Here is a 14,286-nt window from a genome sequence, read left to right as displayed (position 1 = left end):
GGGGTGTCTGCCGACTCTGCACCCAAGGTGACCCGACCGGATTTGTGACCCTGGTCAGGCCAGGTTTCCTGATTCCCTAATGCTGTCTTAGGTTCCACGTGATTGGATTGGAACAGAAGTTGTGTTCCACTAACTGGTGGTCCTAAGATCCCATGGAGTGTCCTCTAGGTGACCTTGGGGGTGTCCGCTGACTCTGTGGTGCTGACAAGGACCTGAAGGGCGCGTGTTTGAATTCTGATTGGATGAGGTGGGGTGAAGCTAGATGAGGTCAGTCAGTACGAGTATAGGAAGGTTGTTGTTGTTGTTGCCCTTGCCTAAGAGGAGAATAGGGCTTGCTGCAAGAAGGAGAGGGGAAGACGCTGCTGGGAAGAGAGCTGTATGAGAAAAAGCCAGAAGTAAAGTAGTTGCTGCGTGAACCTGCCTTGGTGTCCGTGTCGTTCTTGTCTCCGCAGGTCGAAGACTGCAGAGACTGCGACACAGTGTAGACTGAGATAGCCCCAGACAAGTGAAACACAGGGTGTCATCTGGGATTGGTAAGCAGTCACTGAATGGAAAGGGGAAAACACATGTAGAGAAATAATGAAGTGACATGAAGACACAGGAAAGCTCTAGAAACTGGGACCCACTCACCACAGGGGACAGTGTTTCCAAAGAGTTGCCTTAGTTCTAACCTTCAGAGGTGCGGCAGGGTGCCAGCGACCTTCCAGGTTCATAGGTTGCTGAGTACAGCTTTTGATCTAACAAGGAAGCTTCCCCACCAAATGTTTTTCTTGATCCGACTAGAATCACTTTACAATTGAGAAAAATCATCCACAAATTAGTCAGTTATGCCATTGGGCTAGCTACATTTAATCACTGACCTGAATGGATTCTGAAAAGCCCTGAGCACTAGCAAAGACCACCTTTGGGTGTGGCTGCAAGGGTGTTTCCCAAGGTGAATTGAGTGAGTGAGGCCTGCCTTGAACATGGGCTGCCCTGTCACTTGGGCATGGCTCCCAGGCAGCATGACAAGAGGAAAAGGGAGAGAGTGAGCTGAAAGCCAGCACCGCTTCCCTCCTTAGTCTACCCAGATGTGAGCCTGCCACTTCCCATCTCTGCTGCCACAGCCGCAGCTCTGCCTCTGTGTCATAAGGGAGGCCAGTGTACCTCTTAACAACTGCTACCCTCAATCTGCATCCTGCTGATGAGAATCATAACAGAATAGTAGAACAACCACAAGAGCCAGTCCAAAACCTCCACAAAGTTCCAGGCCCCTTTCACTGCTTGCATCTGTAATATCAAGTTCAGTGCCCAGATAATATATTCTGTGAAGATGGAGACATGCAGTCAGGGGCAACTACATGTGTGTCTGAGCAATTCAGGCTCCAGCACCTGAGTCTTTGCTCTGGAACTCACCAGCCTTCCTAGCTCTGGGCATCATTCATTGCTTTTGTCTCAGCTTCACCACTCTTTCTCCCTGCCCCAGTGGGGCAAAGGATATGTGTGTGTGTGCATGCACACACATGAGTATATAAATATGCATGTAGGCATCTCCTTGTCACTGTGCACAGAGATGCTGAGAACACTTCTCACGGTACTCAGGCACCTTCTCCCAGGCTACAGGAACAACGCAAGGCATTGCAAGTCTCAAAGCTAGGCACACGGTAGAGGCTCATGAAATGGTAGCTGCTATTATCGTTATTAAAGCACAATTAGTCCCTTGACGCATGCAATTCTCCTCTGCATGCCCAGTTCCAACCCTCGGGAGGAGGGAAATTATCATTGCTGATTGCACAATTAGGGGTTCAAGTGAAATGAAAACTAATTGTTCAGCATCATCTTGGCTGATGATGCTTTGAATGGTACTCAGACTGGTACACGGAAGGCATCGTAAACATATTCTACACAGTTTCCACCGACATGGTCCATATTAGTTCAGCAGTGTCCAACTAAATGCACCCTGGAAAGAAGTGTGGAGTAACAGCTATCCAGTCTGTGCAACTCACATGGGTCCTAACTGATCTACAGAAGAAACAGACAATATGCACCATGGAAGACAGCAGTGCACATGGTATTACACGTGTTATGGTCTTAATTGTCTGTGACATCAAGTTAACACTCTAGCAATAAAGAATGCAGTCTTGCATGGTTTAAAATGGAAAGAAAAGAAAAAAAAGAAAAGAAAAAGAAAACAAACTGGAAAAACGTCTTAGGATTATAGCCAACATCTTGGGAGTGGAAGAATAGGAAGGAACACACCCTCATTTGCTCCTAACACGGTTAGCTGATCTGTTTGAAATTAGATCCACTTTCAACTGTTTTAACTTAATTATTAAGCCATTTCTTAACCTCATGAACAAAGTTTTCATGTGCTTTCAAATCTGGCCCTGAACTAATAGCCCCTTTCACTTCAGTGATTTTGGAAATGAATGTTAGACGGGAAAAAAAAAAAGCATTTAAACGGTTTTTCTAAGGGTCAAAGCTCAGAAAACACAGCACAGTTTATACACAAAATTCAGTTTATCTGATGGTCTTGCTGGGCCTTTGTCAGGTAATGAAGCAAGCAGGCCACCTTAAAATGCCTGTTTCCTTACCAAGAGTGGCTTCAGGATTGAAGCTGAGGTGCCCTGCTTGCCTGAGCGACACACATGTCATAGTGTTGTGTGTAGAGGTCAGAGGACAACTTGCAGGTTGTCATGTGTCTTCATGTGTGCCTCCATCATCATGTGTGTCTTCAGGATCTAACATGGGTGCTTTTGCTCACTTGAGTTGTCTCACAGGCCCTCCTGTGGTTTGCATCAATGTCATTCTCATTACAGTCTTTTAGGGCAACTTGCTTTCCTCTGCCATTTTGTAAGAAGTCAATGGTTAATGGGTATATTAGAAATTATAGACAAGTGTGTAATTTCTATTGTCAGTTACAGGAAGATCATGCCTTGGATTAAATCATAATAATGCTGCTAGTACTGCTGCTAGTGGGCCAATATTTACTGTGCTAAGCCTCTTCTGTTATATCCTGTAAAACAGGTGTTCCTGTGGGTCTCAAAAGCAGAGACCTGGGCTGGAGGTTTCTCCAAGTTCGTACTGTTTGTAAGGGGTGGAATGCGGACGTAAACCTAGGTTATCAGAATCCTGAATGCATGCTCTGAATTGCTATACTGTACTGTATGTCAGAAGCCAATGTAAGTAAAGTACTTTAAAGAAACCTATGGTCAAAATAAAGGCCAGGAAAGTGCTGCTATGCTTACTGAATTCCTACATCTACTATGTCCATGTCCACACTATTACTTTAATCCTCCCTGGATGAGGTAATAAGTGCACTCTAGAGACACTGTGACTCAGGAAGAGCGCTGTACAGAATTGCAGTAACTGTCACTGTAATTTGACCCAAACCTGCCAGACCACAAGCTCTCCTGGCCTTTCACAAGTGGCTCATTCACCTCTTTCTTAAACAAACTATAGCACCAGGAGAGAACTCAACAAAAGAATAAATCTTTACAATAAAGCCAAATGTTTGTCATCTTAAAATTCAGGAGAAAATGTTTCTGCTGGGCATGGCCCAGCTGACTTCTTACATACTGATGAGAGAACTGGTCAGATCAAGTGTGTTGAGTAAGATGTCACATAAACCTCCAAGGAAAGGGCCGTCAGCAACTCTGCTTCTCTCATAGCGCAGGGCCTAATCACTAAAGACCGAGTACACAAAAGGTGATTCATCCCACCCATACCCACTTCCTTATCATTTTCTGCCTCTCCTTCCTTCTCTTCTTGGATCCACTGAACCAAAGTCTACTATATAAAGAGGAATTCCTGACCAGAAGTTATCAAATAAGACTCTTGCAATGTAAAGAAAGTGGAGCTGGGCTTTAACTTGGTCGGCACACCTGGATAGCCTATGGCAAAGCCATGGGATGACATGGTTATGAGTGACCTTGAACATCGCTGTGGTTCCTCACAAAGCCAGAAGCCGAGTTACTATGCGCTCTAGAGCAAGGACTTATGCAGGCATCTGGGCACCATGTTGCCAGTGAGTACTTGGTGGCAGCACTTCAGATGTGCTCAGATGGAAGACTGAGCAAAGGAAATGCCATGGAGTAGTACCCAGCATGTAATGACACAATGAAATGTTGCCCAGCCTTTGGGGGAGGCACAATATGGATGAGATTTGAGGACATCATACAAGTCACAAAAAGGCAAAGGTAGTACAATGCCACTTTTACCAATCACCTCCAGTAGGTAGAGTTATGGACAAAGAGATCATAAATTGCTAAGGATTAACAGAAGGGTGGGAGGGGAGTTACTGTTTGATAAGTACAGAGTTATGGTTTTTATAACATTAACAAGAGTCCTTTCTGAACAATGACACTATTAAAATGGTCACAATGGAAAATTTATTCATATTCATTCTCCCTTTCTCCTTCCTTCGTTCCTATCCCCTTTTTCTTATATCCATCCATCCATCCATCCATCCATCCATCCATCCATCCATCCATCATTCATACATCCATTGCTGGACACTAAAACCAGGATCTCCTGTATAATAGGAAAAGGCTCAACTACAGAGCTACACCCCTTAGCCTTATTTTTATTTTTTTGAGATAGGGTCTTAATAAGATGTCCAGGCTAGCCCTGAACATATTACATAGCTCACGCAGGCCTTGAACTTAATGATCCTCTTGTCTTAGCCTCCTGAGTACCAGGGATTAAAAATCTGTGCCACCAGGCCTGGCCAAACTGCAAATTAAAACAAACAAACATATTTATGTGTATGGTGTTTTGCCTGCACATATGTCCATGCATTAGGTATATGCCTGGTACCCATGGAGGACGGAAGAGGCTGTCAGATCTCCTGGTACTGTAGTTACTGATGGTGATCTACTACATGATGCTACCTCTGGAATGGGTTCTCTTGAAAAGCAGCCAGTGGGTTTAACCACTGTAACATCTCTCTAGCCCCACAGATTTTACATTGGTCTTGAAGCTGGTAAGACCTGTATGTAAACTGGCTCCTGTTTGCCTGTACCTGGTTCTTCTCTTTTCATGACTCGGAGTAAGTTATTTATTAGTCTACTGATATTTTGGTTCCTTACCTGTAAAATCTGGATGGTAACAGTAGCCTGTCACGAGGAGATATGAATGCATGTCACTCAGCATGCCACTTGGTCCATGGTAATCACTCCCTAAATGCTGGTTTGAGACTGTAGCAGAAGGATTGGAGAATTTAACCAATGGAAAAGGATCATTATTTTGAGATTTGGAATACAATTATGGTTTTGTGCTGGGGATCTAGCTTAGTAGGTTGAAGGGCCTGGAGTATGAGAGGCTCTGAATTCAATTCCTAGCACTACTTAAAATGAGCTGCTGAAGACACACGTGACTGAAATCCCAGTCCTCCAGAGGTAGACTCTGGGGGTCCGGACTCAGAGCTCGTGCTTAGCCTTGGCCAGCTGCCACCTGGGCTACCATAGACTGTCCCAAAGACAAAAGAAAAGTTAGACCCTAAAAATAGCCTAAACGTAACTGGTTCTAGATAAAATGATAAATGGAATTCCCATACAATTAGGGTAGGAGATAGGTGGGCAGTGAAGAACAGAGATGACATAAGATTGGCTATGAGGTGACAACTGTCCCACGTGGGAAATCGTGGGCATGTGGGATGACAATGTTCTGCTACTACAGCTTGAGGTGCTTGAAACTCCCTCTTGGTGGACTGTTGCTCTTGGCTGATGAGTCACTGATAACTTTCCACTCTATTGAAGGGCTATGGATGTGCACACCTTACTATGCCTGTCTACCCATAGGTTTCCTGGTTTCTTGTTGCTTGAGTCAGGATCTCCCTGTGTAGCCCAGGCTGGCCTTGAATGAACTGTGATCCTCTTGCATCGTCTACAAAAGTACTGGGATAGCAAAAGTGTCGGGATAGCAAGTGGATGCCACTGTGGCCATAGGTTTCCTTTTGATGTACACCTGAAGTTCCTACACAGGTGGGAGGAAAGCTGTGTATAATTTCATTAAGATGTTATAATTGTTTCTTATTGGTATCAGATACTTCTCACAAGCTTGAGAAGTAGGTCTTAAATTTTAATGTGTATGAGTGTCACCAGAAAGCAAAAACAAAGTGAAACAGACTATATAGATAGAACATACATGTTATGAATGTAGGGGGAAGGACCACTGGAGAGGAAAGGGTTAAGAGAAGATGAAAGTAGAAGATAGGGGAAAAGGAGAAGAGGAAGGCTTAGCCAACATTAAAGGTGCATAAAAAAGCCATATGGAAACCTATTCTTTTGTAAGCTATTATATTTTTGAAAATATAATAAAAATACTTTCAAGGGAGATACCTTACAGGGGTGAATAATGTTGCTCTCAGATCCAGTGCCAGGTGTGGGATATTGCCCTAAAGTTGAGCTGCTGATCAGAAAGGACCCAAACACCCCCAAACAAAACAGACTTTTGCCATTGCTCTTGATCACCTACTGAAACTCAGGAAGACCCTTTGCTAAAGACACCATGTACTTTGGTTTAGGTTGTAGAGAAATGCAGCTGAAACTGAACAGGAAGAATCTTTCCTGCTGGCTAACTTTCATAGTAGTGGAAGGTGAGATGCAGGCTGCTGGGGTCGGAAAGTCGTTAACAGCCTTATCCAGCTATGGACCCTGTGAGCTATAACACAGGCAGGATGTGTTTACTGCTGCAGTAGTGGCACGACTGAGAGGCAGCAACTAACAACTTGTGATTGGATTCTAGGTGGAAAAAATTCATGTCTTAAAAAACACCTATGGCTTGGGAGGTCATAGGGCTTAGAGAGCAGGGACACCTCACTGTTGTTTTGCTAAATGAATATGCTGTCCAACTGCCTTCTAAGTGTTTATATTCATATCCAGAGATGAGTGTTATTCTCAGCTTTGGTCAGAGAAGCCTCTGTTTCTCATGAGTGATAGTTAATGCAGAGACTCACAACTGGCCAAAGGGTTGAGAATAAATGACTGCTAAGTAGGGTATCTTTCTCATGCCCTCCAAGGAGTATCACTGCAGAGAAAGCAGAAGGAAGGCTGCCACTCTGTCTCTTGGACATGGCATGCTGCACTGATGAACTCATAGCAGTGGTGGCTATTTACATAACACTGGCCAGTTCACATAGTCAGTTCTTCATTACTTATGAAGAAGGCTCAAGAGAAGCATAGGGGCTGGTGGAGTTATGCTCCTTCCTCAGTGTGGTTACTGATAAGTTGGTTGTCTTTGCTCTAATAAATAGTTCCTACTTCTGGCCATGCAAGAAGCCCTTGTTAAATGCAAAAGGGTGCCCCATTCCACACATGATCTGTATGAGAGTAGGAAGGGAACTCTTTGGAACTAAGAAAAGGTTTGGAGGAAGGAAATAAGATAATGTGGGTACAATATAAGCAACATTTTATATATTCATATGCAGGTATATGAACTTATAAAAATTTATAATCTAAAAATAGAGCATGTGCCATGGTGGTACACACTTATAATCCTAGTTCTTGAGGAAGAAGTACTGTGAGTTCTGGGCCAACCTCTGCTACATACATAGTGAATTCCAGAGCAGCAGGGACTATTCAGTGTGGCTTAATCTCAAAAACAGGGCAAGAAAAAACAACTCAATATCCCTAAAAATTCTTGAGTGAATCAACCCCAGAGTCTCTGACTTAGGAGGCTGGGGAAGGGGTGGGAGTGGAATTTGTGTCCTTTTACAGTTCAGGAGTGATGCTGGCACCATGAGCATGGGAACCACAGTGACAAATTATTGTCTTAGAATGCATGTCACCATCCTTCATCCACCACAAGACCATGGTTCCCTGGCATATCTGTTCTCCAGGAAAGGCCAGTCTGGGCTTCATGTGATTTCCATTAGTTTAGATGCCTTCACTTAAGATATCCCATAATATTTTCGACATCAACCACACTTCCTCAGCCCATTTCTTAAGTTATGAGTGGCATTTATCTCCGTCTTCCCTAAGAATAGTCAGACTAGTTGTGTCTCCACTTTTCTCTCCTCCTACATGTTTAATAAAGCTAGAGAGAGCATGGCCGACAGCCTATGACATTTCTAACTGTCTCGCTTGTGCAAACCTATGCACCTAGCTTCTGAGGGAACTGAAGCAGGAGAATGGGGACGGGCTGGACCCTGTCTGAAAACAGAACTTATAAAGGTAGGAATTACATAGAACAAACTTTGCTTCATATGTGGGAGGCCCTGAGCCCAGTTCACAGTGCTTCAAAGAAGAGGGAGAAAAGGTTTCTCTTTGTCTTTTTCCATGAAGATGTATTTCTTAGAGACAGCATCTCTACTTTTACTTTACTATCTAGTCATCATTTAAAATACTAATTCGTTATTTTATTCTTATTTATGAACTCTAAGTTCTTCCACAGAGTAGCACTGAGTCTACTCTGTCAAGTGACATTTTTTTCAATCATTGTACAGTAAAGACAGAAGTTTCTTCAGTGCTCACTATGCACAACCATGTACTGAGACAACCAGGGTTTGGGGAGCCTGGAGATATACAGGCTAACAAGTCAATTAAAGAGTCAGAATTCCATACTACAGACCTCTTATTCCCTTGCCTAGACTACTTCCCTAATCAGCTGTCCCTTTTACCAGCTCCAGTGAAGGATGTTTGCAGGCCCTGACATGCAGTGGAGTAAGCCCAAAGTACAGGACTAAATATCTAGACCATGATCAGAGAGATGGCTTAGCAGTTAAGAACACTTCTTGCTCTTTCAGAAGACTTGAGTTTGCATGCTAGCACCTATATTGGGTAGCTTACAACTACCTGCTACTCCAGTTCCAGGGGATCCAGGGCCTCTTCAGGTACTACATTCACTTGCACATTAACTCATGCAGGCACTCTCACATGTATATGAATAAAGACACAGTAACTTCCCTCTGGGGTTTTGGGTTTCTCTTCCCATCCCTTCTCCTTTCTGAGATGGGAAGTGTGTAGCCCAGTGTAGCCTGTGTAGCCACGGATCCCCTTGTCCTCCTGATCCTTGTGCCGCCCTAGCCCAATGCTGAGATTACACGCACCATGCTATTCCTGCTCTGTTGTGGTTTCTTTACAAAGTGTGTAGGAAGGGATTACTCTAGAAAAATAAAAAATAAAAAAACCAAGCAGAAGCCTAGGAAGTTCAGATCATTGTAAATTCTGATAGGATTAGCTCTGTGGCTTCATCCTAACAGAACTACCATCCCTGCCAAAGACAATGAGAACCCATTATTATGGCTAAAATAATCAACAACAACAAAATGGAGATGTTTTTCTTGAAGTTTCTTCACCCTACTCTTCTTGAATACAGCAAGGTTTGGGGAGAAGATAAAAAACATTTGTAATTTGGGTAGGGAAACTTACGAGCTGAACCTAGTTCAGCAGCAGGCAGGAATTTATTACTTTATCAGCACTCAGGTGGATATTTCATTCCCACAGAACAGGCAAAACTAAATCTCTGAGCAGTTGAGACCAAGGTGCACTGGCAAAGCCAGGTGCAAACCCAGGTCCCTGTGCCCAAACTTCAAACACACAGAGCTAGGTGTTTCCCAAACAAATCCCAGAACCTTTCCCTGCTGTCAAAGCTCAACATGCCTGAGATGGTGTTATTATCTCTACTGCCTGCTTGAAAAGCCTGAAACTACTGTGCTCCCTTCCTGGTTGCTTCAGCACTCCTCCTCAAGAATACAGTGAAGAACAGAACAAATTTACTGGCAAAACCTTCTGATCCTGGCATGCTGGGTATATGCACAAATAACAGTAAAAGAGGAAAAACGACATAAGACAGAGCTTAACACAACCCTACCAGCTATAAGCCCAGGGAAGCTAGGAGCCACATGACCTCATCATACCCAACCCTCCGTGCTGTCATGTGTAAAGGTGGGCTGGTGGCAACACTATTTCCTAGGCTGGAAGAAGGGAGAGAGGGGAGCAGAGACAAGTGGGCTGCACTTTCAGAAAGCACAAGGCATGTAAGAACAACAGAAGGGGGGCTTTCCTTGCCCAGGGATTGTTACTAAACAAGAGGGTTTTAGAACTCAAGTGCTCACAAGAGATGCATGTGTGAGAACCAAGCCATGCAGGGTCTTTAAAATATGTCTTCTATTTGCTGTTAAATTGTTTCCACTACAGCCACTGAAAATCAACTTCCTAGGCCCAGAGAAGCAGCACAGTGACAGAGAGCCTTCCTAGCACACATGAGGCCATGAGTCTACGGACCAGAATGTTGGATAAAGAAAAGTCTTACAGTACACTCTATAGTTTAGCTATTTTCTTGAAACGTACACAAAGAATAAGCTGACATAATCCAGTTGAATTTCTAGCCATCTAATTTCAATACTAGACTACTGTGCTTCCAGGTTGTTCTCTCTAACTTCCAAATAAGACTAAAACAACAAAAACAAAAACAAAAGCAAGAACTAAAATACCTCCCCGGCTAGAGATTTTGTTTGTCAAGTTTTAACAAGATGGCAGCCTCAAACTGGGTAAAGTGGTACATGGCTATAGCGCTCGGGAGGCAAAGGAAGAAGGGTTAGGGGTTCAAGCTCATTGTCAGCTACAAAGTTAGCTAGTCTATTGTACATGAGACCCTGTCTCAAAGATAACATAAAACAAAATAAAAGCACTGGTATAAGATAGCTCAGTGGATGAAAAGTTCTGAGTTTTGCTGTATAACCCTGACAACCTGAGCTTAATTCCTGGATCTCACAGTGGAAGGAGAGAGCCAATTCCGCACAGTTGTCCTCTGATCTTCACATGTTCACCCAACCCCCACCTCCAAACACACCCAAACACACACACACCCAAACACACACACACCAAACACACACACACCAAACACATATACACAAACACACATACACAGTCAAACACACACACCAAACACACACACACCAAACACATATACACACATACACACAAACACACACACACAGTCAAACACACACACCAAACACACACACCCAAACACACACACACACTCAAACACACATACCCAAACATACACACACACACACACACACACACACACACTGAAAGATAGTATCATAATCATAAAGTATGTACACACAAAAGAAGAAACATGGCATGGTTCTGACACATGCTAATCCATGCTCCTCTGCTGTGGGCCAGACATCATTATGGGTACCCTCCTATGCAACAGCCAAGCACAGAAGAGGTACCACTCTTGTTGGATTTGAGTTTAGCATCATCAGTGAAGACAGGTAGAGGTACCATGCTTGTCACCATTCCTGAAGTAAAGCTGTACTTCTGTTATTTTAATTAAGATGTCTTTACCATTCATTTGAAGTAAGAACTACAGAGTAAAATGATCTAGGGATTGCATGGGAGATAAGTATCCGTTATCTTTTTTCCATATGTTGTCACTGCTATATGCTTTTATGGGAGGGGGATGTTTAACAATTGTGTTGAGGAAAGGATATCAAATGATGCTTAGAAATGTGATACACATTTTCATTTCACACTCCATCAGCTTTTACAACTGTAGCTCAACGAAATGTGTGAGAGAGCCTGGCAAACAGCCATATTTACAGGGGCCAGGTTACTTTTTTATGGAATGAAAAAAAAATGTTTAATTTTCACTCCACAGGACTCAAGTATATATGCAGCTCACACTAGCAAGAGGCACCACAACCACTCGTATGCCACAGCTTAGTGTCTGTTCACCTGTAGGCTTTGACTGTGTTATAAACAGCTTTGTCAGCAGGGAAACATTGGGACCGCTTTACCCTCCCTTCAGGATCAATGAGACATAACCACACTGGATCTGTTGTTGAATCTCTTACCTGCGAAAATGGCTTTTTTGCCTCTGCCTCTGCCCTGGAAAAGGAAGCACTTTATTCCCTTTATGGGAGGAGAAGCAAAAGTCTAGCTATCAACAAAGGCAGCCCTGCACACCCCGATCTCCATCTGTCAAAAAGGAAGAAGTGAAGCCTCCTGCCTTCTTACAAAGGGGGCTGGTGCACCATCACAGATGCAGGGCCGGGGTCACCAAACATCCCAAGCTGCCATGCCATTAGCAGTTTGGAGGGGAGGAACCTGGAACTTACCTTTGTCAAACCTGAGACTTCTCCCTTGGCCAGCGGCTTGCTGATGGATGGTGTATACACTCTGGTTTCTGATACTGGCTGTCCTTTCAAAAAGTGTTTTCCTGATTCGTAAATGTCGACTTCAACCATTTTCCCCATGAATGCAGGGTTCTTTGGTACTAAAACCTTAAAACAGATTTTCAGAAATTAGAAGTTTTAAAGACAGTCTTATTTTACAACAGTTTTAGGTTCTAGAACAATGATGTAGGAAGGCTTCTTTATCCTCACATCACTCTGGCCATCATTAATACCTTACATCATTGTGGTGTGTTTGCCACCATAAGTAATGACAAATGATATGGCACTAACAACTATGTCCACACTTCCTTCAGATGCTCTAGGGTTCCACTGCAGAGCTACTGCCTGGCTGCAGGAGGATTTTGAGTCCTGGGGAGTGGCAAGGCTTTTCTGAGAGGAGCCAAAGGCCTGCAACCCAAGGCCTCCATGACCAGATGCCAGCTATCCTGAATGAAGCACAATGGCAGGAAGCCTGGGGAATTCCCCACAGCCAGCCAACCACTTCTGGACAGGCCTTTGATACCTGGGCATTGCCTGTCCTGTGTAATGAAGGAAACTAATTAGAAAATTATGAAAGCCACACACTTGCAATAGCTTCAAGTTAGCTGTTGCTTCAAATGAGTGTGCGTATGTATGCGCGCGCACACACACACACACACACACACACACACACACACGCGTACTCATGTGTGCAAAAGGGTAAGAGGAAGAGCATTTAAAACAACTTTCAGTAACTGCACACTGGCGGTTGCCTAAATGGCTCCTCCGTCTAATGGCTGCCATTCATGCCTGTTGTTATGAGAAAGGGAAAGCATTTGTTAGTCTCCTGAGCCAGTCCCTGTTCAGAAGCAGCACTCTGAAGGCTACTCTGGCTGGCTCAAATGGCTCTTTCTGCTAGAGCTTGCTGATAAAATGATAGCGTTATATGTTTACCTCAGCAAGCATCTCCTCTTGTTGGTTCTACCTCAGCAAGCAGGTCTCCTGTTGCTGGGGCCTTACAGGCAGTTTGTGGTCACTCTGTCCCCTCCCTCACAGAGCAGCTTTAGTACTGTAGCTACTTGTGAAACTCTTCAAGCCAGGGCCCAATGCACACAAATCAGTCCCAAACCATCAATAGTTTGATATTTTCATACAATATTATTTAGGAAAATAAAAGGTATGGCATTGTCGAAAGGCTTATTTATAGAGACAGAAAAAAAGTGTGGGGGGAGGGGGGCCAGGGAAGAGCCTGCAGTTGCACAGCCAATGTCCCTGAGAAGCCATTGAGTGTTGGTCTTTCTGAGGTTAGTTTTTATGCTCACTGCACACAGCACACACCAGACTTCATCAAAGGGTAGGGAAAAGGTCACCGGAGGGTGGCTGACTCGTGGCAAGCAGGCCAACTAAAGGAACACTAGTATCAGGCCCTTTTAAAATAATTTTCATAAAGTAAGAAAATTCCTAGCCAAAGCTATGCCTACAAATGTTGGTGCTATTCCTGGGAGTATAAGTCTTCTTGATCTGCTGCCTCGACCTGCGTGAAGGGCTCTGTGTTGCTTGTTCCCCACCACCCCTCTGGATTAATAGTTGGAAAAAGCCCAACTGCCTTCCACTGGAGGAAACAGCTAAGGAGGCATGCCGGTGCATTTAAAATGAAAGGAAACGGTTCCCTGCGGAGGCACAACCCCAGATGGCCAGAGAGAGGCCAGGGAAGAGATGACCAAAATACATCAGAGTCCTCCTGAGGGCTGAGCAGCGGGCTGGGCAGCACAGGGAAATGGCTCTTCCTGAGATGGGAGCAGGAAGAGGCTTGGCTTTAAGGTGAGGCACAGGAGCTCCTTCCTCAGCTCCCGCCTTCCCTGGGTCCCCAGCAAGTGTGTCTACTTGGTTTAGAGAACTACTGCCCGGCCTGATAGGACTTCATGTGCATAAGCAAGAGTGTAGCCCTTTCATTGCTTTCTAACTCAAGTAGCTCTCTCCCTGGCCCAGCCTCATCTGAAATGCCCGTGTAATACTTAAAAATCCCCAAATTCCAATTCTAGTCATGACCTAGAGAGAGGGAGGAAAAAAAAATCCACTTCTCATCTGATGAGAAAGAACGTAAGAGGAGGAAACCCCATCCGACATTAAGGAAAATTAATACTGCTCAGGACCATCTGTGGCCATCCCACACCACTCTACGTGTCCTGGTCACG

At 44.2% G+C, this 14,286-nt stretch overlaps 1 protein-coding gene across 1 annotated transcript in view; it reads right to left on the bottom strand.

Moving 5' to 3' along the window:
- The window catches only part of Cdkal1 (CDKAL1 threonylcarbamoyladenosine tRNA methylthiotransferase), a 561,841-nt gene that overhangs the window by 23,238 nt on the left and 524,317 nt on the right, over positions 1 to 14,286 (bottom strand). The window contains 1 exon segment of the mRNA XM_085831198.1: positions 12,056 to 12,220. Within this exon segment, the coding sequence (XP_085687324.1) occupies positions 12,056 to 12,220 (165 nt within the window).

The sequence above is a fragment of the Mus caroli genome, unplaced genomic scaffold, assembly GCF_978045245.1.
Source record: "Mus caroli unplaced genomic scaffold, Mus_caroli_1 scaffold_15, whole genome shotgun sequence".
Taxonomy (NCBI): Eukaryota; Metazoa; Chordata; class Mammalia; order Rodentia; family Muridae; genus Mus; species Mus caroli.
This window is presented reverse-complemented; position numbering and strand designations above follow the sequence as displayed.